This window comes from Heteronotia binoei, chromosome 1 (genome assembly GCF_032191835.1).
Source record: "Heteronotia binoei isolate CCM8104 ecotype False Entrance Well chromosome 1, APGP_CSIRO_Hbin_v1, whole genome shotgun sequence".
Lineage (NCBI taxonomy): Eukaryota > Metazoa > Chordata > Lepidosauria > Squamata > Gekkonidae > Heteronotia > Heteronotia binoei.
In genome coordinates this window covers 134,006,694-134,033,123 of record NC_083223.1, presented here as the reverse complement: position 1 = coordinate 134,033,123, position 26,430 = coordinate 134,006,694, and the positions used below count along the sequence as shown (strand labels likewise).

General features: G+C 45.8%; 1 protein-coding gene across 2 annotated transcripts in view; it reads left to right on the top strand.

The window, feature by feature from the left end:
- Positions 1-26,430, top strand: part of SYNE1 (spectrin repeat containing nuclear envelope protein 1) — a 621,543-nt gene that overhangs the window by 394,374 nt on the left and 200,739 nt on the right. Inside the window, exons 82-89 of one of the 2 annotated variants that reach the window (XM_060240915.1) lie at positions 1,010-1,162; positions 2,619-2,801; positions 3,291-3,428; positions 5,023-5,208; positions 5,902-6,024; positions 7,401-7,583; positions 17,436-17,579; positions 25,846-26,043. In XM_060240915.1, coding sequence (XP_060096898.1) covers positions 1,010-1,162; positions 2,619-2,801; positions 3,291-3,428; positions 5,023-5,208; positions 5,902-6,024; positions 7,401-7,583; positions 17,436-17,579; positions 25,846-26,043 — 1,308 coding nt within the window. Of the gene's footprint in view, positions 1-1,009; positions 1,163-2,618; positions 2,802-3,290; positions 3,429-5,022; positions 5,209-5,901; positions 6,025-7,400; positions 7,588-17,435; positions 17,580-25,845; positions 26,044-26,430 lie in introns of both variants that reach the window. The other variant, XM_060240910.1, reaches the window with a different exon arrangement.

The window sequence follows — 26,430 nt, the reverse complement described above, 5'->3', positions numbered from 1 at the left end:
TCGTTTAAGGTGGGCCTACAACTGGTTATTGATATGCTGTGCCCTGTCCACCAGTGGTGCGTTTTATTTATTTTTTTACTGTTAATTTTAATGTTTTAACTTTGATATATAGGTTGTTTATTATTATTATTATTATTATTATTATTATTATTATTATTATTATTATTATTATTATTATTATTATTATTATTATATGTTGTGATCCGCCTTGAGCCCATTTATGAGAAAAGGCGGAATATAAGCCGACTAAAATTAATTAATTAATTAATTAAGTACCTGTCTGCCATTTGCTTGCTTTGTTATAGGCCAGCTGAGGCCAATCATTCTCTCCTTTGCATGCCAGAATGCTTCTGAGGATAGATGATTCCTTAAACTTCTAGTAAAAATAAGTGCTTATATGCACACAGTCTAAGTCTCTTTAGTGCCAAAGTATTTTAAAATGATGATGATGAAGTATTTTAAAATTACAAATTAATTCAATCTTCTCTATATACAATAATGGGTTATGTGTTTCTTAAAATGCCAAGCATAGCCCAGTGCCTTCCACAGACAGGAAACCCTGCTTTCTTCACCCCAGCAGTCCATTCTGACCCTGGGAACATTGTTTCTTGGGTTCGTAAGGCCTATATGGTACAATAGCCATTCTGGTTGGTGGGCTGTAGTGAGGATAAAGATAGGTGTGATACTGCTTTTCCTGCTTTTTCAGTTTGTGGAGCTGCACTGGCATAAGATAATTATTTTGTCCCCTTCCCCTTCATCATTGCAGCCCACTGACTGATATACTTATTACTCCATGCAGGTCCCGTGACCCTGGGAACCAACTTTCCTGGGGTCAGAAGGGACTGTTATAGGGAGCAGAAACAGGGAAGATTCGCGGACTTTGTGTGAGTGAATCACTGGATGCAACCCATTACATTTCTGCTATAGTGATGTTTTTATGTTCTTAATTTTACAACCTGGAATCAGTCAATATGCCTAACTGGGTTTTTATTTGTTTGTTTTTTGACAGATTCAAGCCAAAGAAAAAGAATCTCAGCAGAGCAAAATATTAAACCAAAAACTTGTTCAGAAAATTCAGGAGATTGCAAGAGATCTTAATTCAGTTTTGTTCAGATTGAAGGAGAAGACTGATAACATAACACATGCTAAAACTGATCAAAAGGTAAATAAAAATATTGTACCAAATAGAATTTTCCTTATTTAACACCCTGATGGAAACAAAGAGTTGTACTAAACATCAGGGCTTCTTTCATAGAAAAAACTCAGCAAGAACTCATTTTCATATTGGGCCACACTCCCTGGCATTACCATTGTTTTACCCAGCGGGATCTAATTTGCATATTAGGCCATACCCCCTGATGCCAAGCCAGCTGGAACTGCGTTTCTGTGTGTTCCTTCTCAAAAAAATCCTGCTAAATATACTGTATTATGATTTCTTTTTTCTTCTGAATTCAAATGAACTTCGGAGAGAAATCTCCTTTCATCTTCAAAAAGGCAGAGAGCTAATTCATCTCTTTCTGTGAGCCTGATAAGAAATATTTTCATCACCAACCTAATACCTTTCAGCTGAACATGTGAACCAGCTACAGTACCGGCTACAGTACTGTCTTTGAAGTGATACATGGTGATAGGAAGTTCTATGCATAGCATTGTATCTGTCATTTTAGTCACGAAGGCAATTCATACGATCTTGCAGTCACCATACATATGTGAAAGTCTTACAAACTAAATATGGCAATTTGTTGTTACTGTTCATGTCTTTTTTCTATGCATGTTTCTTTTTAAAGCATGTATAACTGAAGAGAATAAAATGTGCCCAGTCTGCATATTTGTATATATTTATAGGTAAAATGCTGAAAAAAATAAGAATTCCATATATACAATGAAGATATTCATGTCGAATTCTGTATGTTTTTAGGTCATTCTACACAGTTCCATGGTAGAATCATGCACTATTTGTTACAGCCATGCCATGTTGACAAACGTATAATTTATAACTTTAGGCAATACTAATTACTCTTTTTGGCGGGGAAGGAAAATTATTAATTACTGTAATGAAACTGAAATATAAGTTCTGTAAGGCTGAATACAGATGGCCTGTTTGGGCTGACAGGAACTTCTCACAGCCGGATTTAAATTGCATGTTCAAATGCGCATAACTTTGTCCTGCCTTGCTCCCACCCTTAGTTCATCCTCTGCTGCCTCTCTGCCACCTTAAAAAGCTACCACTTACTAGGTGGCAGCAAATCTCCAAAGTGCTTCCCTGTTACCTTTCTTAGCTATCTAAATGGTCTGGGAGCACCAGGGAAGTGCCTTCCATGTGTTTGAGCTTCCCCAGAGTGCACACAGCCCATCCATCTTCCAGCAGTGGGGCATGCACTGTCTGACCACCCTGGGCACCTTGGACTGTGCCAGTTTTTTTTTTCTGGGCTGGGAGGCTGCCGCCCCAAGCTGCCCATCTGTACCCCACCTAAGACCAACAGCCGGACCTCTTGCTTAACAACAAAGCATTGCAAAAAATATAGTGCTACTAACAAGGCTTTGAAAGGAAATAATAATTATATAAGGGTGTGTTTTTGTTGTTTTGGTAAATAAAACATGTTCTCTTCCCATTCTAGGTTCTTGGAGAGGAGCTGGACAGATGTAACATAGAACTGGTAGAATTGGATGCAGCTATCCAAGACTTTGCAGAGCAAAATCCTCAGCTAGCTAAACAGCTGGCTGGCCAGATAGGCAAACTGACAGGGCTGCATCAGGAAGCTGTTAGGCAGGCTGAATATAGGGCATCCAAGCTCACCCAGGTACAGTATCAACATTTTTTGCTGTGTTTGAAGGTCTGTAGCTAAGATACTGTGGTAAGTGAAGCATGCTATAGGCAGGACTGTATATTCCATGGGAAACCTCTGATGTCTCCTTAAGCTCTTCCTGGGGGTCCCCTGTCCCTCACAAGTGATATTGCGGCATTTGGGACTGCCAAGGGGGAGGAGGATCAATGAAAATTGCTCCCATCCTTGTCCCGTTAGAAGTTATAGGTAGGATCTAAGCTAATTTTACCTGTTTACTCCATATATAATTTTAAAATAGCTACATCTATCTTAAAAGCATGCCTAGTATATATATGCTAGGTGTACTAATTTTACTATCCTATGTAATAGTAATTGAGAAATGTAAATGTTAAGAGATCATCAGAGCTAAAATAAATAAAGTTGATAGAATGATCGTTGCTGATAGAAACAGTATTTTCCTCTACCTGTTCAAACTTCAGATTGCATTTTTCTTTGCATTTGCAGGCTGGTTCACACTTAGATGAATATAACGAGATGCTAGAATTCATACTGAAATGGATTGAAAAAGCTAAAATCCTGGTTCATGGTAACATCACATGGAATTCTGCCACTCAGCTTCGTGATCAGTTTATGACTCATCAGGTTATTACACTTCTAAGTTGTGTCTGGAGTAGGGACAAGCTTGAATGGGAGGGAGAGAAGAACACAAACACAATGGACTGGAAGAAAATCAGGCCACAGCTTTATTGGTTGCAGGTTCATTAGTTCTTACTGCAGCACGGGGTTGAGGACAGCAAGTGCAGCTGACAGCTCAACTGCTGACAACAAGCACCCCACCCAGTCTGTTCAGTGTAACCAGGGCTTATTTTCTGGAAAAAGAGGTGCTATAACTCTCAAGAGGGAAATGAAGAAAAAACACATGGGTGCCCCTCACGAACTTTTAAACTTTTTTTTTAAGAATTTTGTTTCTACAAAGAGGTTCCAGAACTCTGTTCTGCCATCTTCCCCCAGAAAAAATGTCTTGGGTGTAACCAAGAAAAGAGAGCTTGTCTTAGGGCTAGAAGCAGTGGAAGCCAGTGTTCCTGCTCTCTACCAGCCTCTGGGGGCATGGTCAACATGCCAGCCCCCAAAGTAATTTTTTACTTCTCATCCCCAGAGCCCTTGAAGAGGACTGTCCTTTTAGAGTCATGCAAGAAGCTCACACCTGCACACCAAGGCAATGCCTAAATGCTGCAGATGCCTGATAGAGCCACTCCAGCTAACTTTTCACATGCCATGAAATCAGCTAAACGCTTCTACCTTTGTGGAACTACACAACAATGTGATCGGAAGGAGGCACCATCACTTCTCCTTCTCACACAGATTGTGATGAGTTGCTGCTTTCCCACCCACTCCCCACCTGCCCAGTCAAAGCAGCTCTCACTACTGTGGAGCAAGAGATCCTGCTTCCAAAACTTTACAATTGTGCTATTAAAAAAGCTGCTGATGGCATGTGCTCTGACATCAAAGATAATGTACAGTATAATCTTGTGCAGAGATACTCTATTTTAAGTACATTGACTTCAGTGGACGGTGTCTGGGGTAACTCTCCGTAGGATAGCACTGGAAAAGGAAAAATAGTTTCAATGTGTATTTTAAAAAATAGTTACCTTCATATTGACTCTGGTATCACCATTTTTTAAATTGTTGGACAATTTTGGAAGTTTAAAGAAATGTTAGGATGAGTCAGAATACAGTTTGAGGTATAATTCTGAGAGCTAAGTCTACACAAATTTTCTTAATAAAACAATTTGAAGTAGAAGAGCATATAGGCAGTAGCCCTGTCACACTAATGCTAAAAGAAGAAATATTTATTCATAATCTTAAACCCTTGTCTTCAACATCAGAAAGCCTTCTTCCCTCCACTTATCATCATTAAGTTTTCCCCAGATTTTTAGGACAGTAAAGCCACACTATTTATGTCATGTATGTGTCCTTGGCACACTCCAATCACAATCCACCAAGATGGAGTTTTCCCCTTATGTATTACACCGCATCATCAGAGGATGAATGCATGATGGTTATTTGTCCACATATAAGACTCACAATGTGTTGTGTTTATTCTGCAGCCCAAAGGCAATATTCACTCACATCCTTGGAAAATGAAGCTAAACTATCCAGTTTGAGTGCTTTACTCATTATGATTGAACAGTCTCAGCTTTTGCTGACACAAATTCTCCTTCTGTTGTCAACCTAGGCCATGCTAGAAGAGTCTAGTGAGATCCATGGAGATATTGAAGCCATGAATGAGAAGATAGAATATCTGGCAAGTGTATACACAACTGAAGGAATGTGTCAACAAGTGTCAGAACTTGGGCGACAGACTGATGAGTTACAGCAGATGATCAAATTGCGATTGCAAAATGTTCAGGATGCTGCTAAGGTACGGAGGCGTGTTCTTCATAATGAACTTATAACTAGTACTATGCTGTATGAGACATTATTGGGTATACTGGTATGATGTGCTGGGGAGATACTTATAAGCACACCCTGCCTGATTTAACTAGGTATTTGCCACACATTGTGGCTGTGTGTCTTCATTTTAGAGTGGAGTCCTTGGTCAAAATTCTTATGGGCAAGCCCCATTCAAATTGATAGAAAATTCCTATGTTTTTCAGTAGGGCATGTTCAGGACAATTTTGTAGTGGACAGTGCTCTTATATTAATTATACCTTTTCATGATTTATATGTATTAATCATAGGAAAAATGGGTTGTAAACTCACTTTTCTGACAGAATGCTTCCTCACATTTTGAAGAGTCTTCTTACTTGTGCAGGAGATCCTTATGCATGTAGAACTCCTCAGCCTCTAAGGAACATTCTATTCATGTCTGCAAGGGAAACAACACTGCAGGAACATAGGAATGTGAATTAATAGAATGTGAAAACCAGTATGTGTCCACGCTCATATGCATCAGCAATCATATCAGGAACTAAATCAAACAGCATGCTTGAAGATGAGGGATAAAATGTTGGAAAATCCATATGATAAGATGTCCTTTTCCAGTTAGTGAAAAGCAGGTTATTATATTAGAATATCATGTTCTGAAATGTGTTTTGCTTTTATTTTTTGCCAGGATATGAAGAAATTTGAAACTGAGGTGAAAGCCCTTCAGTCAACTTTAGAACAAGCCCAAACCACCTTGACATCAACAGAGATAGGTCGTTTGAGTCTTAAGGAACAACTTTCTCACCGACAGGTAGACTGATTATATCATTAAGATTTGCATGAAGATTGCTCCAGATAATTTGTTCTGATGTCACTTTATGTAAACTCCCTCAGATTTAAAGCATTTTGTATGTTGGATTATAATATCTGGAGTGGTCATTTTCTTTTCTGCATTGAGACTGGGTTTTGGTATTACGTTAATCAGCTTATAGGTGGGTTGGTAAAACAGTAATTGTGAGAATCGCTCTTTTGGAATTAATCATATCAACCAATAGATCCACATATTTTATTTATTTATTTACTATATTTCTACTTCAACCTTGTTGCTGAGACACAACAGATTATGACATTAGAAGAACAAACGAAGAAAGAAATTATTGTAAGATATACCGTAAAGCTATTAATACTTAGATTGAATAAATGCTAATCTGAAACATAATGGCTAATAACAGACGGTCAGTTTGGGGCGGATGGGAGGCATTCCAAATTGGCCGGCTCAAAAAGAAGCGTCTCAAAGCATCCAAATGCTCCCCCACAAGCCATTCCCATCCCATCCATGGGGCAACTTGGCGTGATCAGACAGTTGTTGTGCACCATCCCCTGTACCTTGATGTGGGCTTCTTTTTTCATTTTTGGTCATGCACATGTGTACTCATGTGTCTATGTGCTTGAAAGCAATATCTTTTTTTTTTAAGCTGGAAGCGGCTTGAGGCAGCTTGGCGGGTTCACACCGCCAGGGCACCTCGCTTGCGTGCTTCCGCATCCAGATGCTGAAGAGGCAACTGGCGTGCAGCTCAGAAATTTGCTACCACTTTGAATGTGGTAGCTTTTTGAGCCGCTCTGAGGATGCCAGAGGATGGGGTGAGTACGGGATGGGGGCACGTGGCAGATGTGCTTGTTTCGACTGATTTTTCAGGTTGGTTTCTGAGGCATGCGTCTCTGGGTCACCTCAAACTGCCGGTCTGTAATCAGCCAATATGAAACTTTTTGCTAGTGAATGACAATTTTGTGATCATACATGGATTTTTTAAGTTCAGGGCTTTTTTTTTTTAGCAGGAACACACAGGAACGCAGTTCTGGCTGGCTTGGCATCAGGGGGCATGGCCTAATATGCAAATGAATTCCTGCTGGGCTTTTTCTCCAATAAGCCTTATGTGAAACAATGGTGACATCAGGGGTGTGTGGTCTAATATGAAAATGAGTTACTGCTGGGCTTTTTCTACCCCAAAAGCCCTGGTTAAGTTCATCATTCATAGCTTTTAAAAATATATGAAAACCTTGAACAATAAAAATTGATTTTGAGCATAGCCTGTCATTGCATAATTTAATTGTCAGTAGTCCATTTTAGTGAATGGCCCTTCTAGTTTATGGCAGCATGGGTGTATTACTTGCCCCTCTTATTTTCAGCATCTGCTTTCTGAAATGGAGTCACTGAAGCCAAAAGTTCATGCAGTGCAAGTCTGTCAGAGTGCTTTACGGATTCCCGAGGAAGTGGTCACCAGCCTACCAATATGTCACACTGCCCTGAAGCTGCAGGAGGATGCTAGTCATCTACAGCACACAGCTATTCAACAATGCAACATAATGCAGGCAAGTGCCATTCATGGGTGGTAAACTCAGTACATAAAGAAACATTTCCTTTTCTGAATCAGCCTATATATGTGTGTGTGTGTGTATTGAATTGAAGTGTTCATTACCAATTTAAGAATATTTACATTTAAGAATATTTACATGATTCATTTTCTTGCTCAGCCCTGTTTACTTTAATTCTTTTTTCATTACATTTAACATATCCTTTTAAAAATACAATGATCATTTATTACAACTCATTTTCTGAATGATTATCATTAGTCTGGTCCTTCCTCAGTTTCTCCTGTGGAGTCTGCCTTTAAGAAATCTCATGCAGTAACTGTAGGAATACAATTGTTTAAAATATCCAACAATATCTTTGTGAATTGATTTTGTTAAAAGATTAGTTTAAATGTGAAGTGAACCTTTCAAATATGGTAGATTTTTTCCCACTTTTAGATCTAATTTAATATATGTAGGTAACAAGATATGCCATTTACTGCTACTACTAGAGAAGAGTAAAACAATTGTATTCCTAAAGAAAATGAGTTGTAACAAATAATCACTGTATTTTTAGAAGGATATGTTAAATGTAATGAAAAAAGAATTAAAGTAAACAGGGCTGAGCAAAAAAAAAATCATGTAAATATGAAAATATTCTTAAATGTAAATATTCTTAAATTGGTAATGAGAGCCAGTTTGGTGTAGTGGTTACAACTATTTGATTCCCTACTCCTCTACTTACAGCTTCTGGAATGGCCTTGGGTCAGCCATCAGTCCATCCTGGCTGATTGCTGGACGGAATTATTGGTGCCACTTCAACAGATTATTAATAAGTCCTTGACAGAAAGGACCTTCCCTACGCCCCTCAAGGAAGCAGTTCGCCCACTTCTTGAAAAACCATCCTTAGACCCGGTCGAATTGGCCAACTATCAACCAGTGTTGAACTTGCCCTTTTTGGGCAAAGTCATTGAGAGGGCAGTGGCAATACAGCCACAGGGGTTTTTGAATGACACTTCCACATTAGACCAATTTCAGTCCGGCTTTCGCCCGGAACATGGGACGGAGATGGTACTGGTCGCCCTCTTGGATGATCTCCTAAGACACCTGGATCAAGGCGGATCAGCAGTGTTGCTGTTATTAGATCTGTCAGCTGCCTTTGATACAGTCGACCACCAGCTGCTGTCGCATCGCTTTGCCGACACGAGGATTCAAGGGTCTGCCCTCCAATGACTTCCCTCTTTTCTCCAAGGTTGGGGACAGAGGGTGGCAGTGGGGGAGAAGTCATCTCAGAGACACCCACTAGTGTGTAGGGTGCCTCAGAGCGGTTCTCTCCCCAACACTATTTAACATCTACATGCACCCCCTCACCCAGATTGTCTAGAACTATGGGCTGGGATGTCACCAATATGTGGATGACACGCAGCTCTACCTCCTGATGGGCGGCCAGGCTGACTGCGTCCCAGAAAATCTGGATCGCGCATCACAAGCCGCTGTGAAATGGCTCAGACAACGTCGACTGAAATTGAATCCAGCAAAGATGGAGGTTCTGTGTCATGGGTGCTGGGGACCCTGCAGAAGAAACCGAGCCTGCAGAGCCTGCAGAAGGAACTGTGCCCCTGCCACCTGCACCAGTGCCCCTGCCTCCTGCTGAAGAAGATCCAAGCCCCCCTGCCTCGCCCTCTCGGGTGGTCCGTGTGCGTGACCGCCTTCGTCAGGACCTCAGGGATCGGAGGAGGGCGGCACGCTCACAAGCAAGACGCTCCCTGAGCCCTGAGTGGTGAAAGGATTCTGGCCCTTCTAAGTGTGAGGATGCTTAAGTTTCGGCAGGATCCTGGCTGCTGCTCTGAGACAGCAATTAGCCCAAATGAGCAACAGGCAGCAGAGGGCTATATAGCTGTGGGCTTTGGGAGGAGGCTTTGTGGAAGCAACTAGTCATCTCTCTGACATCCTAGCATCCACTCCGGCTTGACTTTGGTTCCTGACTCCCTGACTTTGGCTTTTGACTTCTGGACTCCCTGACCTCGGCTTCTGGACCTCGGACCTGCGATACTGGCACACTGATTCGGATTTGGCGCCTCGGACCCTTCTGCTTACTGGCTACAGACCTCGGACTGCCTCTGGACCTTGCCTGACCCGGCCCCAGCCGTGACAGATTGCTTCCACCCACAAACACCCACTCCACAGGATGGAGGCTGAAGCAAGTGAAACCACCGAACTACTGGCTGCGCTCCAAGCCCAGGTACAGCAGCTAACACAGGCAGTAGTGCACTTGCAGCAACAACCTGTGGCCAGTGCTCCAGCCAAGTGCCCAGTTCCCCCACCTGACAGATTTGGGGGTGCCGTGGAAGAATTTCCTGCTTTCCTGGCACAGTGTCAGCTGTACTTTGAACTAAGAGCACGGGACTTCCCCAATGACAAGACGAAGGTGTGTTTTATTATTAGTCTGTTAAAGGGGCAGGCGGCCAAGTGGGCCACACCCCTACTGGTTGGGTCCTCTCCCCTACTGACTGATTACCAGGGGTTTGAGACCCACCTGTCTGCTGCCTTCTCCAACCCAGTCCAAGCAGCCACAGCCAACCGGAAAATCAGGGCCCTGAAACAAGGCCAGTCCTCGGTGGCTCAGTATGCCACCGAATTCAAGCTCCTGGCCCAAGACTTGGCGTGGAATGAGGCTGCTCAGATGGACCAGTTTACCGAGGGGTTGGCAGAGGAAGTCCTGGATGAACTGGCCAGGGTGGAGCGGCCCCCCACGCTCCAGGAACTTATCACCCTCTGCCTCCGCATCGATGGCCGCCTGGAGAGTCGCCGCCAAGCCAAGACCCGAGGGCGCCAGCTCCCTGCGCCATGCCACTTGGCTCCTCTCCCATCCCCAGCTAGTACCAGAGACGAGGGTGAGCCTATGCAGCTTGGAGCTGCTCGACCCCGCCTGACTCCAGAAGAGAAGGCCAGACGCCGCACGCAGAACCTGTGCCTCTACTGCGGCACGGCAGGCCACTATGCCTCTGGCTGCCCTGCTAAACATCGGATACCCGGACCTACATTGCCACCGCCGCCAAAAGGCCAGCCCCAGGCGTAAGTGGACCCTCCAGCCTGGGGCGACTAGCTGGGTCCTCCGAACAGCAGACTGATACCCCGGGCCCGTTCCTGCTACCAGTCAAACTCCGTCTGCCTGATGAACGCTGGCTGTTTGTATATGCCATGCTGGACTCGGGAGCGGCCCACTGTTTCGTAGATGCCGCCTTTGTAAAGCAGCACCAGATTCCAGTGCAGCCAAAAGAGACTCCCGCAATCCTGCCCAGCACGCCGAGCACGTCCGCCAGGTCCTGCAGCGCCTACGAGCCCATGGCCTCTACGCCAAGCTGGAGAAGTGTGACTTCGACCTGCGCTCTGTCGAGTTCCTCGGTCACATTGTGTCCCCACAAGGGATCCTCATGGACCCGAAAAAAGTAGAAGCGGTCCTGACCTGGCAGGCTCCTCAGAATCGCAAAGACCTGCAGCGATTCCTTGGTTTTGCCAACTATTATCGGCAATTCATCCCGGCCTATGCCTCCCTGACAACACCCCTGACTCAACTACTCCGCCCCAAAGAACCCTTCTGCTGGTCCCCAGAGGCCGATAATGCCTTCTCCACCCTGAAGACTCGCTTTGCCACTGGGCCACTCCTGAGATACCCTGACCCCCAGCTTCCCTTTACGGTGGAAGCTGATGCCTCCAACGTGGCCCTGGGAGCAGTGCTGTCCCAGCGCGAGGAGCCGTCTCAGCCACTCCAGCCCTGCGCCTATTACTCGCGCCAGCTCACGGCTGCGGAAAGGAACTATACCATCTGGGAGAGGGAGTTGCTCGCGATCAAGGCGGCTTTTGAGGTTTGGAGGCACTACCTCGAAGGGGCTCGCCACCCTGTTCAAGTGCTCACTGACCACCGGAACCTAGAGCACCTCCAGACCACCCGCCGCCTCAACCAGCGCCAGATCCGGTGGTCCCTATTCTTCTCTCGCTTTGACTTCCGGATCTCCTACATCCCCCATACCCAGAACCGGAAAGCAGATGCGCTGTCCCGGAAACCAGAATACGCCCCTGCTTCAACTGAGGCCGCGCCCGCTGCTCCCATCCTGCCGCCCTCAGTATTTGCAGCCACCTCCACTTCACCCACACTCGTGGAGGACATTCGTGCTAGCCAGGCCAACGATCCCTGGGTCCAGCAACACCTCCAGGCACTCCAAGACGACTCGGCAGGCGAGTTCACGACTCGAGGCGGTCTCTTGCTACACCGCGAACGCCTCTATGTGCCTCCCGGGCCCTTGCGGGCAGAAGTGCTTCGCCTGACCCATGACTCATTACCCGCCGGGCACTTTGGACAGCATAAGACCACCCACTTGCTGACGCGAGAGTTCTGGTGGCCACGAGTTCGCTCCGATGTTGCCCGCTATGTCAGCTCCTGTGATGTCTGTCGGCGGGCCAAAGACGTCCCGGCCAAACCCTCGGGGTTGTTACAGCCCTTGCCCGCACCCTCAGGACCCTGGGATACCATCTCGATGGACTTCATTACAGAACTCCCACGATCCAAAGGTCAGACTTGCATCTTGGTGGTCGTCGACCTATTTACCAAGATGGCCCACTTCATTCCGTGTCCGAAACTTCCCACAGCTCACGAGACAGCCCAGCTCTACCTGCAACACATCTTTCGTCTGCACGGACTCCCAGCCCACCTGATCTCAGACCGGGGCCCCCAGTTCTCCTCTCGGTTCTGGCAAGCCCTCCATTCCAGCCTGGGTACTCGAGTGCACCTGTCCTCAGCCTACCACCCACAGACTGATGGTCAGACAGAGCGCACCAATGCCACGCTAGAGCAATATCTCCGCTGCTACACCTGCTACCAGCAGGACGACTGGACCAGTCTGTTGCCTCTAGCGGAGTTTGCATACAACAACGCGGTCCACTCGTCCACCCAAATGACCCCTTTTGCTGCAACCTACGGGTACCACCCGCGGTTCTTCCCAGCGATCCTGCCACCCACGAATGTCCCCGCCGTCGCGGCCTACCTGCAAGAACTCCGTGCCAGCCAAGACTTGCTCCGAGAGCAGCTACAGCAGGCCAAGGAGGCATATAAACGGGCTGCGGACCGAAAGAGGCAAGAAGGCCCTCCAGTGCAGCCGGGGGATCAGGTGTGGCTCTCAACTCGCTACCTGCGCCGGCCTGGTCGGTCTCACAAGCTGGATGCACGGTTCATTGGACCCTACCCCGTCGTAGAACAAATAAACCCCGTCGCCTTCAGGCTCCAGTTGCCACCCCACCTCCGCATTCACCCTGTGTTCCATCGCTCCCTCCTTGTTCCAGCTGCACCCCCTGACCCAGCTCGGCCTCCTTCCCCACCGCCGCCACCACCGGTGTTGGTGGATGACGAGGAAGAATATGAGGTGCGCCAGATTCTGGACTCCCGGTACCATCGTGGAGGCCTCCAGTACCTTGTGGACTGGGAGGGATACGGCCCAGAAGACCGGTCCTGGGAACCTGTGGACAATCTTCATGCCCCGGACTTGGTGCAACGATTCCACAGCGACCACCCCGACCTCCCAGGCCCCTCGACGGAGGGGGGCCCTGGGGGGGGGGATAGTGTCATGGGTGCTGGGGACCCTGCAGAAGAAACCGAGCCTGCAGAGCCTGCAGAAGGAACTGTGCCCCTGCCACCTGCACCAGTGCCCCTGCCTCCTGCTGAAGAAGATCCAAGCCCCCCTGCCTCGCCCTCTCGGGTGGTCCGTGTGCGTGACCGCCTTCGTCAGGACCTCAGGGATCGGAGGAGGGCGGCACGCTCACAAGCAAGACGCTCCCTGAGCCCTGAGTGGTGAAAGGATTCTGGCCCTTCTAAGTGTGAGGATGCTTAAGTTTCGGCAGGATCCTGGCTGCTGCTCTGAGACAGCAATTAGCCCAAATGAGCAACAGGCAGCAGAGGGCTATATAGCTGTGGGCTTTGGGAGGAGGCTTTGTGGAAGCAACTAGTCATCTCTCTGACATCCTAGCATCCACTCCGGCTTGACTTTGGTTCCTGACTCCCTGACTTTGGCTTTTGACTTCTGGACTCCCTGACCTCGGCTTCTGGACCTCGGACCTGCGATACTGGCACACTGATTCGGATTTGGCGCCTCGGACCCTTCTGCTTACTGGCTACAGACCTCGGACTGCCTCTGGACCTTGCCTGACCCGGCCCCAGCCGTGACATTCTGTACCTAAGCCGAGGCGGCCTAAGAAAAGTGATATTTTTACCGACCTTCGATGGGGTGCCTTTAGCACCAGCTTCAAGGGTCAAGAGTTTAGGGGTTCTCCTGGAGCCTTCATTAACTATGGAGGCCCAGGTGGCAGCCACTGTCAGATCCGTATTCTATCATCTTAGGCAGATAAGACAGTTGGCTCCATACCTGGAATGCAGCGACTTGGCTACAGTAATTCACGCAAGAGTCACCTCGAGAATAGACTACTGTAACGCCCTCTACATGGGCTGCCCTTGACTCGGAAGCTGCAACTGGTGCAGAATGCTGCGGCCAGGTTGGTATTGGAGCTGCCTTTACAAGTGCACATCCAACCTGCACTGGAGATGCTGTATTGGTTGCCTGTAGTGTTCCGAGCCCGGTTCAAAGTGCTGGTTATGACCTTTAAAGCCCTATATGGCTTGGGACCTGTCTACCTTCAGGACTGCCTTTCCCCACACGAGCCCCAGAAAGCACTATGATCAAGCTCGTTAAATCTGTTAAAGATCCCCGGGCTTAAGGATGCCCATATGACCACTACAAGGGCAAGAGCCTTCTCCGTGGCTGCGCCTGCCCTCTGGAATGCCCTCCCTGAGGAGATTAGGGCCCTGTGGGATTTATCACAATTCCACAGGGCCTGTAAGACATATCTGTTCAGGCAGGCTTTTAATAACTAAGTGGAAGTACCTTTAACATCTATGTGGGTATTATCTACCCCACAATATCATCACAAATTAATCCAAAACAGACAGAACGCCGTCTCAACTGTATTTAAACTGTTTCAGTGTTTTAATAATGTTTTATTGGTATAATGTGAATCTGTCATCGAATTGTGACTGTTAGCCACCCTAACCCCATTTGGGGAGGGCAGGATACAAGTGCAATAAATAATTAATAATAATAATAATAATAATAATTCTCATAGGAGTTGTCCTTGAAAGGCAGCTCTGGGAGAGCCCTCTCAGCCCCACCCACCCACCTCACAGGGTGTCTGTTGTGGGGGGAGAAGATATAGGAGATTATATGCCGCTCTGAGTCTCTGATTCAGAGAGAAGGGCGGGGTATAAATCTGCAATGTTCTTCTTCTACTACTACTGCTACTACTCTTTATTGCTATTCTTATTATACCATTTATAGTCCTTATTTTGGAGAAGTTTAGAGAAGAACAAACAGGAGCCGACAAGAAATACTCAGGGGAGGGAGAATCCTGGTGGCATCAGTGCCTTACTGCTGCCCTATTTGCTCACTCACACATCCCATTCCCCACAATTCTCCCAAGTCTCCCCTTCTCCTCTCTGCAATTCTGCCCACATACCCGACTTACTGCTGCTTTGGCTGCAAAGGGGGCACAGTGGCAGTTCCCACTTGTCTCACCTGTTGGTTGGTGCAGTGGCTCCGGTTCCTTCCCCCACCCCCCTCACCTGCCTATTTTCCTATCTCATGTGGCTGCTCTTCTATTTAGAAAAAAATTGTCACAAATATCTTGGTATTTTCATTAAGACATTCATTTTTTAAAAAAACATCCTTTTTCTAATTTTATGCAAATTTGGGGAGTCCCCCAAGTCTGTAGACAAATACGCTGTATCTGTACCTGATCCCATTCTCTGATTCCATCAGTCCTCACAGGGGCAAGTTTCAGAATTAGATGTAAGATACAGTATGTATGTAAGTCCTGTTCTGTCTGCAGGGGTTCCCAGTTTGCTTCCAAGCTCAACTGAAGCCCTGCATTAAGGACCAACATACCTTAATGACTGCCTTTCCCCTTTTTTCCTCCTCCCATTTCTCATTCATACCAGTCATCTTTAGTTGCCCCTGCCATATGAGGCTAGATGGATGGCAACCTAAGGAAGGGCTTTTTCGGTCATGGCACCAAAACTTTTTCAATTTATACCCTGCCCTGTCCTGCAAGCGGGCTCAGGGCAGCTTACAGCATTAGAACAACATTAAAATGTGAATCACATCCAATTTAACATCATAACTACAGATATCTCAAATCAGATTCGAGGACAGTAATCCATACAACAGACCACACAACAACATGTAGGCTGGAAGCTTTCAGGATCCCCTGCCCCCACCTGGGGATTGGCAACCCTAGTTCTCCTGAATAGTCTTCATTTCCTTCTCTTGGTTTGCCTTCAAAGGGTTCCCCAGCAGTTGCACTTCCACTAAATGAAAGTAAACACACACACACACACACAAAACAGTGAAAATAAACAGTTTGCAAGCCCACACTTTTGTGATCTCACTGGGGCAATTTACTCATGGGAGTTGCTGGATGTAGCAATCTGCTATATTTCAACCAACTTCTTCAGACTAACACAGGAAAATGAAAGTACTGAGCAGAGCAGTCTAAGGGGTGGAGTTTTCCTCCATCCAATAATCAGGTTCAAGTTAACTCTTTTCTATCCCTTCTACTATGCAAATGACTTCTGAAAAGAATGCAAAACAAATAGAGGGACTGATCTCTCTCTTTTCTTCTCTCACACACCCACCAGGAAGAGCCACATGGCTCGGCCTGCTTGCCCCCCCCCACCCCTGCAGTTTTAGTCTTGCTGAGATTTAAAGGCACACACACACTTTCCAAAACACAAGCAGTTTGCAAGTTTCTAAACCTGCTGAGATGGAAAGCCACATCATGGCTGTTGGGGCAGGGCTTCTCCTTACCAGCCAGCTGGCTGACAGCAGGGAGGAGCCTGCAAAACCAGAGGATTCGACTGGCAAGCCAAACTTCCTCATGCCTTCTGTTTAAATCCCCCCCTTCCTGGGTGGAACCTTACCAGACTTGCCAATTCTCCTCTCCCTGGGGTGAGACTTCTGAGACTGACAGCCCCTGAGTCCAGTGCAGTACTGTCTTTCTGTCTCCATCCCCATTCTCTTACCTCAGCACTGGCAGGGCTATCATAGGGAAGAGCCATTGATTTACTGCCCTGCACTGCTTTTCTGCAAGTGTGTCAAGGGATGCTGGCATGGCTGCTGAACATCTCCTCCTGCCCACTGCTGACCTTCCTCTCCTCCAAGCTCTGCAGTGAGTCTGGGATGCTCTTGCTCATCCAATCTGGGGACATCTTGGGCATGGAGTGCGCCATCAATGACCTCCCCAGCAAGCCAGCCATTTCCCCTTATTTCCCAACCACTTTCCTTGCTCTTGCTTCCATACTGGCAGCTTATTTCCCCTCTGAATGTGAGTGTGAGGGACATACCACTGCTCCTGGACACAGAGTTTGATTCCCCACTCCTCCACATGAAGCTTGCTGGATGACCTTCAGTCAGTCACAGTTCTCTCAGAATTCTCTCAACCCCAGCTGCCTCACAAGTAGCCTGTTGTGGGAAAAGGAAGGGTATGTGATTGTAAGCAGTTTTGGAACTCCATAAGGTAGAGAAAAGCAGGTGTAAATACCTACTCTTCTTCTTATAGCCCCAATAACAGCTATTGGCCATCCTCTTTGGTTCTGGTGTTTAATGTTTATGTGTTTTTCTTAAATTATTTTATAATTTTAAATTTTATTTTTAATCATTCCATTGTTTTAATGTTTTCATATTTGTCAGCTTGGGGACCCTGATTGGGTGGAAAAGCTGCATAAAGGTATTTTTCTTGTGTGCTTTTACTATAATTACTTCTCTTTCTCTGTAGGAAGCAGTAATACAGTTTGAGCAATATGAACAGGAGATGAAATATTTACAAGACTTGATAGAGAGAGCTCATAGGGAAATCCAGGACAAGCCCATTGCAACAAGTAACATAGAGGAATTGCAAGCCCAGATTTCACGCCATGAGGTAATTTTGCTGAAATCAGTCTGAGCAACATGCAACATGTATTTGTACTAGCAGAACTTGAAAATCATTTTCCTCTCCCATTGCCCAGCGAAAATGCTAGATATCAGTCAGCACATTGTCTATTCTAGGCTATGTCCTCTTTGCTTTCTCCATGCCTGAAAGTACTTACAAGGGAAGGCAGCTCCTTGCACATGGGAAATACAAAAGGGGCTACTATGTGTCATGCACTCTAGTCATTTTCTATAGATGCATTGCCACCTGCACGACACTGCCTCCATCCCAGTTGCTGAAAAGAATGTCCCAGTGATTTCAGCCAGTGTTCAAAAGCTATGCGGAAACTTTAATAATGCCCACTAAATAGCAAATTATGCCATCAAAGTTATACTATCACAGCTTCACTAGGTGATGGGCAGAGCAATCCTGTGCTGCGCCTGCACTGTGCTGCATCACTACAGTGGCACTAGTCTATTTCCATAGTAAGTTACATAGTAGCCAGTAGAAACTCAGTGGGTTCACAGTATTTTCTGATAGTAACCAGGATAGCATCTATAGCAACCATGCAGCTGCAGTCAATGGAAGCAGTGGCACTATGGACATGGCTGCCAGAAGCAGTCAGGAGCCATGTGGCAAGGGGGTGGAGTCCAATGTCCATCTCAGGCAGAGAGGGGTGGGCCACAGGAGTTCTGCTCATTATCAAAACCCTTAAAGGGACCAACTCCTGTCAGCAGATCCAGACACCTGATAGTGGGGAAGGGGTTGAAGCTGTCCACTGCACAGGCATTCATAGGTGCCTCAATGCCAACAGAGCACAGGGTCCCCAAAGGGCAGAAGGAGAAGGGAGGTTGTTTCCATCCTGCACATTTGCTCATGGAGGTTACAATTCCCAGCAGCCCAGCCACATTGCTGAGGGTGCTCCTGCACCACCCCTGCCACTGGGGTGGGCTCAGATGTGAGGGCATACAGCATCACTCTCAGATCCCTCAATTCCTTCCTCAATGGAGCAAAGGTGATCTTGTACTGGAATGACCATCATTCCATTCTGGACTCTGTCATTCCAGTTCCAGAGCAATCAGTGCCCACAGACTATTACAAATCCACTCTGCATTCATCATTACTTTCATGTGTAGTGATGTAGTACTGATGTATTACAATGGAAACCATGCAAGTCATTTGTCATTCCTGGCTGCTAGTATGCCCAATAGACATACCCCCCAAAACCCCACTCCTCTCCAAAAGCATTAAGTCTGCCCACTGCATTGGCTCCCCCCCACCACAGCCATTGCTTCCAGGGACTCCTTCACAGATGTCTTCTCCTGGGTGACCTATCAAACTGAAAATTATGTCATCAATGACAGTTAACATTATGAACTTAATCAGTCTTATAGTGCCTTTGCAAGCTAATTACTAAGTATCTTAGATTCTTTTTTTATTTGGTTATTATACTAAGTCCTGTCTATAAACATGCAAATATTACTCGGTAGTAAAGGAGTTACGCAACCAGAATTGCCTGGGCTGAAATTAAATATACATTCTGGTCCCTGATTTCAGGTATGGTGCTTGAAATGAGCTGTAGTATTCCTTACTCAAGTTAATATATCAAATGAGCCACCTATGTCCATTCGTGTCAGGATCTTATGTCAATGAACAACACCTTGACTTAATTAAATTGCTAATTTATTCACATCTCCAGTGTATCTTTCTGAATCTGTCTGAGATCTGAAGAAGTGTATAATTAGCAAGGCAATCAGGCAAGATTCCCAATATACAGTTTGAAAGCGAAGCTGCTCAGCCCTTAAGGCTATCAGGGTGGTTCACTAAATCGACTGCTTATCTCACAGGTGAAGGATGTTGCCACTGAAATGCTGAGCAACTGGTTTCCTCAGTTTATCAGATTGTGATACTACATGTGCCTTTAGGCTTTCACTCCAATTCAAGTTTTAAACATTGATTTTATACTTCGTTTATTTGCATTGCACATGATTGGCACCTAATTCTTTTTTAAAAAATCTAAAATAACATTCCTCCTGCCTCCTTTATATGAGGGCTAAAAATCTAATCGAACATCAAAAGAAAATGGAAAATAGTTATATCGGTAGTAAATTTGTTCATTTGCTTTTAAATCATAAATTCAGCATGCTGCTGTTCTGTTTATGAGTTTCTACAGGGACTGAAACAATAGCTCTGGCAAAAGTGTTCACGTCCACCCATGATTTTTTAAAACACTGAGTTAATATTTCTAAAAAGCATTGTGGTGAAGCACTGAAATATTTATCTTTGTACATAGTTCGTGGCTAAAATCAAATGAGATGAAAAGTTCCAGGTGTTACTAGAGCACTCTCATCTTTGTCTAATGTCCTCCTCATAGTTAGCCCATACTTGCATGAACACTCCTGTCTCCGTGGTTGCTTCCACAAGAATCCAGGTATATGTAAAGGCTTTTACTTGTTTGTCCTGAAGCCTCATTTGCATTCCATTCAAGGCCTCTCTACTGGGGATTTCTCTTCTGTGTGGAATACAAAGAGGGCTTTAGAATGAACCAGAGGGAAGTCTTTAATAATAATAATAATAATAATAATAATAATAAAATTTTATTTATACCCCGCCCTCCCCGCCAAGGCAGGCTCAGGGCGGCTTACAATTCTACAATGCTTTCTTTACATACATTGTCCCATATTATTTTGTCTAAACGAAACAACATCCATTTAAAATTTTATAGCATAGATCTTTTGTTAAAATGATCTAAAAGTTTGGATCAGGGTAACACCAACTGCAGTCCATGAAGGTAAGGTGTGTGTTCTGCTCTGATCTGAGGTGTGGACAGGGTTTATAACTTTATTTACATAATAGGAATAATGCCTGTTGTGAGAGAAAATACAATGGGCCCTAGAAAGAGGTTCTGTGTGAGTGCCCCCACCCTTGCTGTCTTCCCAAGTGAAGGCATTCACTCCCCCCACACCTCCAGGGGAGCTGATGTCTGTCATCTGGAGAGCAGTTGTAATTCTGAGCCAGTTTGGTGTAGTGGTTAAGTGTGCAGACTCTTATTTGAGAGAACCGGGTTTGATTCTCCACTCCTCCATTTGCACCTGCTGGAGTGGCCTTGGGTCAGCCATAGCTCTGGCAGAGGTTGTCCTTAAAAGGGCAGCTGCTGTGAGAGTCCTCTCAGCCCCACCCACCTCACAGGGTGTCTGTTGTGGGAGACGAAGATAAAGGAGATTGTGAGCCACTCTGAGACTCAGAGTGGAGGACAGAATATAAATCCAATACCTTCTGAGTGATCTCCAGCAGTGATCTGGAGATAGGCAACAATGGTTCCCTGGGAGGAAATGGCTGGTTTGGAGGGTGGAGTCTATGGCATTGTAATTGTCTGAGGACCCACTCCTCCTCAAACCTCACCCTCTCCAGGCTCCATCCCTCAGTTCTCCTGGAATTTCTTAACCTGGAGTTGGCAACACTGGTTGTCATAAGGGGGCTGCTGCTAGACAGGAGCAAGCATCCAGGTCTAGTTAAGTCATGCCAATCAAAAGAATAATTATGAGAGGCAGGGGGATGGGGGGGGCGGGGGCATGACGACAGTCACATAGATGCTGAAGCTCAGCATTCCTTTTGTTTGCAGTGCATGCTTTCCACCTTTTCCTGTCATATTCAGCCTTGTGAAATTTAGCATCAGTGTGAGCTTGTGGCATGATCTGGATTTGTTTGGGGGTTTTGCCTGGCTTGTTTGTGTTATGGTACACCATAGAGTAGGAGAATTACTCTGACTTCAGCTTTTCATCTCTTCCCTCTCCCTGCGGCCTCTACCTAGGAAAAGTACAGACTTTCTTCACAATAGGGACCAAAGCAGGAGCTCTCCAGATGACAGACATCAACTCCCCTGGAGGCGGGGAGGGGAGTGAATGCCTTCACTTGGGTGGGTGGGAAGACAGCAAGGAAGCAACCTTAGTAGGGTATAATTACACAGAGTCCACCCTGAAAACAGGCAGCTCATCCACTAGGCAGCCCTAGATGGCTGCCTGGGGTGTGGCCCTGAGGGGTGCCATTTAGGGCCCTCTCATCCACCCTTGCCTCTACAGCAAGGGAAACAGCTGGACTCAGCTGCAGCACAGCAGGACACCTTTGCCTCAGAACGCAGTGCCAGGCTGCCATCGCTCCACCTTGTGCATCAGAGGTGGGAAGTGGAGCTCTAAGGTGCTGTAAGGCACAGCCGTTATGACAAGCAGCCGCTGCGCTCGCCCTCACCAGGGCAGGGGCAGGGTGCCTTGCCTAGGGCACCAGCCAGGCATCAGCATCCTAGAGCCACCACTGCCTACAAAGCAGCCATTTTCCCCAGTAAAATCATCGGTCAACAATAAATATGTGTACATTGCTAAACCTCTGCTAAACTGGCAGCAAAGGTTTAGAGCATGGGTTGATCCGTGTCTGTAACATAATTACTGTGGCTCTGAAAAACACTGAGAAAAGAGGCTGACGAAGTGTGAGACGGGCGAAACCGTGAGGACTCCTTTCTATACGGTCCCTCTTTTTTCTCTCTATTGCAACGTCACAGCGGAACGTTTAAGGACTCCACCCTTAAACACTTACTTATGGACTTGGTTAGGGCTGGTTCTTATTTATTTATTTATTTATTCGAGATTTGTATCCCGCCCTTCCCACAAATGGCTCAGGGCGGCTTCCAACAATTAATCAAACATAAAATTTAAACAATTTCAAGTATAAAACAATTAAATATTTAAATAGTTTAAATATTTAAACTGTTTAAATATTAAACAGTTAAAACCTTAAAACTGGTTATGTAGAAACATGTATAATTTGGGGGAGTACAAATACCTTATTATTCTTTTGTTTTTCATTATGTCTTACATTTGCTCTAAATCAATAGCATGTACACACAATGAGAGTGTGAATATTTATTGTTGACCGGTGATTTGATTATTTTCCTATTTACACGCTGGTACCAATTATTTATATTGTATTTTCCCCAGTAAAGCTGATCTGTCATTTGAAGAGGAGTTGTAATTCTGACTGATCTGGAGATTAGCAACAGTGGTTCCTCATGAAGAAATGGCTGGTTTAAAGGGTGGAGTCTATAGCATTGTACTTGTCTGAGGTCCCACCCCTCCTCAAACTCACCCTCTCTAGGCTCCACCCCTAAAGTCTCCAGGAATTTCCCAACCTGGAGTTGGCAACTGCGAAGTTACACTGGCTGTCCTGCTGAACAGGAGCAAGCAGCCAGGCCAAGTTAAGTCATGCCAACCAGGTGGCATCAAGTCACCCAGAGGGTGCTGCCAGGCCTAGGGTGGCCAACTTCCAGGTGGAGCCTAACGATCTCCTGGGATCACAACTGAACTCCGGACAACAGATCTCTTTCCCCATCCTGGAGAAAATAACTGCTTTGGAGGGTGGACTCTATGCCATTCTATTCACTTGAGGCCCCTCCCTTTACTGAAAGAAGCATCCTTGATTGCCTAGCAACAGCCTCTGGCTAGGGGCAGGGATGAGGGAGGAAGTGACAGAAAAGAGGTGGCAGCCATGGCCTTTGGGGAACACTTCCAGTGGGGTCAGATCTTGCCACCTAGTCACATTATGGTGGCAGCAGCACCCTGGCTATTTCTGCAGCCTTCGGAAGCTGTGTGTGTTGGAAGGCCATCTGTGTGGACTGTTGATCAGGTGGCAGAGGTCTTTTGCCAGTGACACCTTTTGGGAGGGCGGTTGACAGAGAGGATGCAGAGAAGAGTTGGAGATGTGTCTGTCTCTGAGGTAAGAGTGTTTTGGAGGTTGCAACTGTTTTAAACTACTTTCACATGTGGAGTTGCCAACCTACAGGTAGGGCCTGGATATCTCCCATTTTTACAAGTGATCTCCAGATGACAGAGATCAGTTCCCCTGAATAAAATGGATGCTTTGGAGGGTGGAATTTATGTAGGGCCATAGCCAGCATGAGGGGTGCTGCCCCTATTGCAACCCCCCCCCCCCCAAAAAAATTCCTGGTTTTACAAGGATAATGACAGTGAGGGAGGAGCAGAATAAGTATTTCTCATAAACAGCTAGAAGAATAGATCTGTAATTACCAGGTGTAAATGATCCAACCACTGTTTCCAGTTTGCTGAATAACTGCAGCATTTAATGAAGAGGAGTGACAAGCCTCAAATCATCGTTAGAATATAGAGATGCTTCCTGGCTGCTTTGGAAGCTCTTGCTTGCCAAGCATGTATTCCCCATTTGCACTCCAGAGGCAGGCACCTGACCACTCTTCCAGCCAGCCAAGTGCCTAAAATGGCCAAAGAACCCAGCACAGGTGACAATATAGTATCAGGTGGCAATGGACCCAGGCGTGGGTACAGGGCTGGTGGGGGGACTCAGTCCCTCCCAAGGGAATGCACTTTCTCTTCCAGGGCTGAGACAATAGGGGTTGGAAGGTCAGCCCGATGGCAAGATGAGTGGGGGCTGTGGCTGGCCAGCAAGTTACTGCCATGCAATCATAGTCCATTTCCTTGCTCTGGGCACGGTGGAGAAGAGCAGGCACTCCCACTCTGGACCAGGGAGCCAACCTTTCGTGGCAAGGGAAGGATCGCAGTCTCCTAGGCAGAGGCATTGGCCACCTGTCTCCCTCTTCCTCCCCTCTGCTGCTCCACCACTCTGTTAATTTAATTAAATTACATTTTTATTTTATTTGGAATCCCGGTACCTCACCAAAAAATTCCTGGCTACAGGCCTGAGTTTAGGGCATTGTACCATGCTGGGGTCCCTGTCCCCAAGCCACACCATCTCCAGGCTCCACCCCCAAATTCTCCAGGTGTTTCCCTACCCAGAGCTGGCAACCGTACTTTTCTGTAAGTGGATTACAGGTAAAAGCTAAATTTACCTTCGGTTTCTATACAGCTCTCATAATACAATAATATTCCAACAGTACATAGGTTTATTCAGGGCTTTCTTTGTAGAAAAAGCCCAGCAGGAACTCATTTGCATATTAGGCCACACCCCCTGGTGTCACCATTGTTTCACATAGGGCTTTTTGTTGAAAAAGCTCAGCAGGTCCTCATTTGCATATCAGGCCACACCCTCTAGCACCAAGCCAATCCGAACTGTTTTCCTGCGTGTTCCTGCTCAAAAAAAGCCCTGGGCTTATTACAACCCTAACAAAATATTTGTGCTGCCATATCTGTCTGTCATCATGCTCCCGTGGCATTCCATTGTCATGCTAGGTTAATATGATTTGTGAGGCCCACTCAAGCAGCAGGAAGTGAGCCTAAAATCCTAAAAATATATTTGCTGTGGCAGCAGGTCTTAGAACTGGAAGTTTAGTACTAAAACTAAATTAGTGTGTGGGTGTGTATGTTTTACCTAAGTCGAGACTTTTAAAGATACAATATAAAAATATAAGGGAAAAATGAATGCCCTGTGAAATAACATTAATATGCCAAATATGTTGCCATATCTGCTACTAATGTTAGTGTTTTAGAACAAAGCAAAAGGAAAGGTACAGCACACATATAGGGGAGGGACAATGGCTCAGTGGTAGAGCATCTGCTTGGTAAGCAGAAGGTCCCAGGTTCAATCCCCAGCATCTCTAACTAAAAAGGGTCCAGGCAAATAGGCATGAAAAACCTCAGCTTGAGACTCTGGAGAGCCACTGCCAGTCTGAGTAGACAATACTGACTTTGATGGACTGAGGGTCTGATTCAGTGTAAGGCAGCTTCATATGTTCATCACAATCTTGTGCATTGCTGTGTGTTCTGTTCATTGCATTCCACTTGTGAGAATGGTGCATTGCTTTTTTGTTTTTGTACTTCAGGTCATCGTATGACCTCATCCCCCTGGCATGCACTATCTGGATACTTTCAGCTTGTTTTAGTATGAGTGTGGAGAAAGAGAGCAATTCTTTCCTCTTTTGTTTTAAATGAAAGGATTCCATGCAAAATATGCTTACCATGAAAAACGATAGCCAGATGCTATCCAACTCTATGATTCTATGCTCCTCCTATCTGTTCCAGGTAGAGAAACTTTACTAGTGCTTTTCCGGTTCCACTGCATAGCTCTCTCTATTCAGTGGTTAGCAGTGTAGTGAGATGCAGCCTGACTTGTGCTTTCCACCACCGTCAGCATCCTGCTGCTCAGCTACTGCTGCTGCTGATGTAGGGCTTCTGAAACAGAGAGCTGTGATTTTATTGGCTGACCTTAAAAAGAAGCAAGTCAGCCTCTCTAACGGAAACAGAATTGCTACTAGGTTTTTTGCTGCATCCAAGTCTCACAGGAAAAAATGTTTCCTCAGGAGTTGGCGCAGAAGATCAAAGGCTATCAGGAACAAATAGCATCCCTGAATTCAAAGTGCAAGATGCTAACAATGAAAGCAAAGCATGCTACTATGCTTCTGACAGTGTCAGAAGTGGAAGGACTTTCAGAAGGAATGGAGGAGCTGGATTCAGAAGAACTCCTTCCAGCACACTCAACTCACCCCTCTGTTGTTATGGTAAGCAATGAATGTGTAATGTGGCTGAGGCAGATGTCATTTGCAGTCATCTTTCCTACTCTATTATGCAGACTGCTGCCTCAGCCCATGTTGTTTCTGTACTTTAATGAGATGTCTGGGTGTTGCAGATTAGAAAACACTGAAGCCCATATTTAGCATGTCAGCTTTGCAAACAAGCCATTATTTATGAAGAGAGCAAGACAAAGTAAACCTGTTTCTTATCTTTGAAAGTCCTTGGGCAAGTCTGGTCACTTCAGCTATTTCACTTGGAATAACAATTTGTCTCATTTAAAACAATATAAGCTTATAGTCAGTTGGAGTTTGTGTTCTTTATCTTTTTTTTCTTTTTGCAGCTATCTTATGTGTATGGGCTAGATGCTTAAGTAC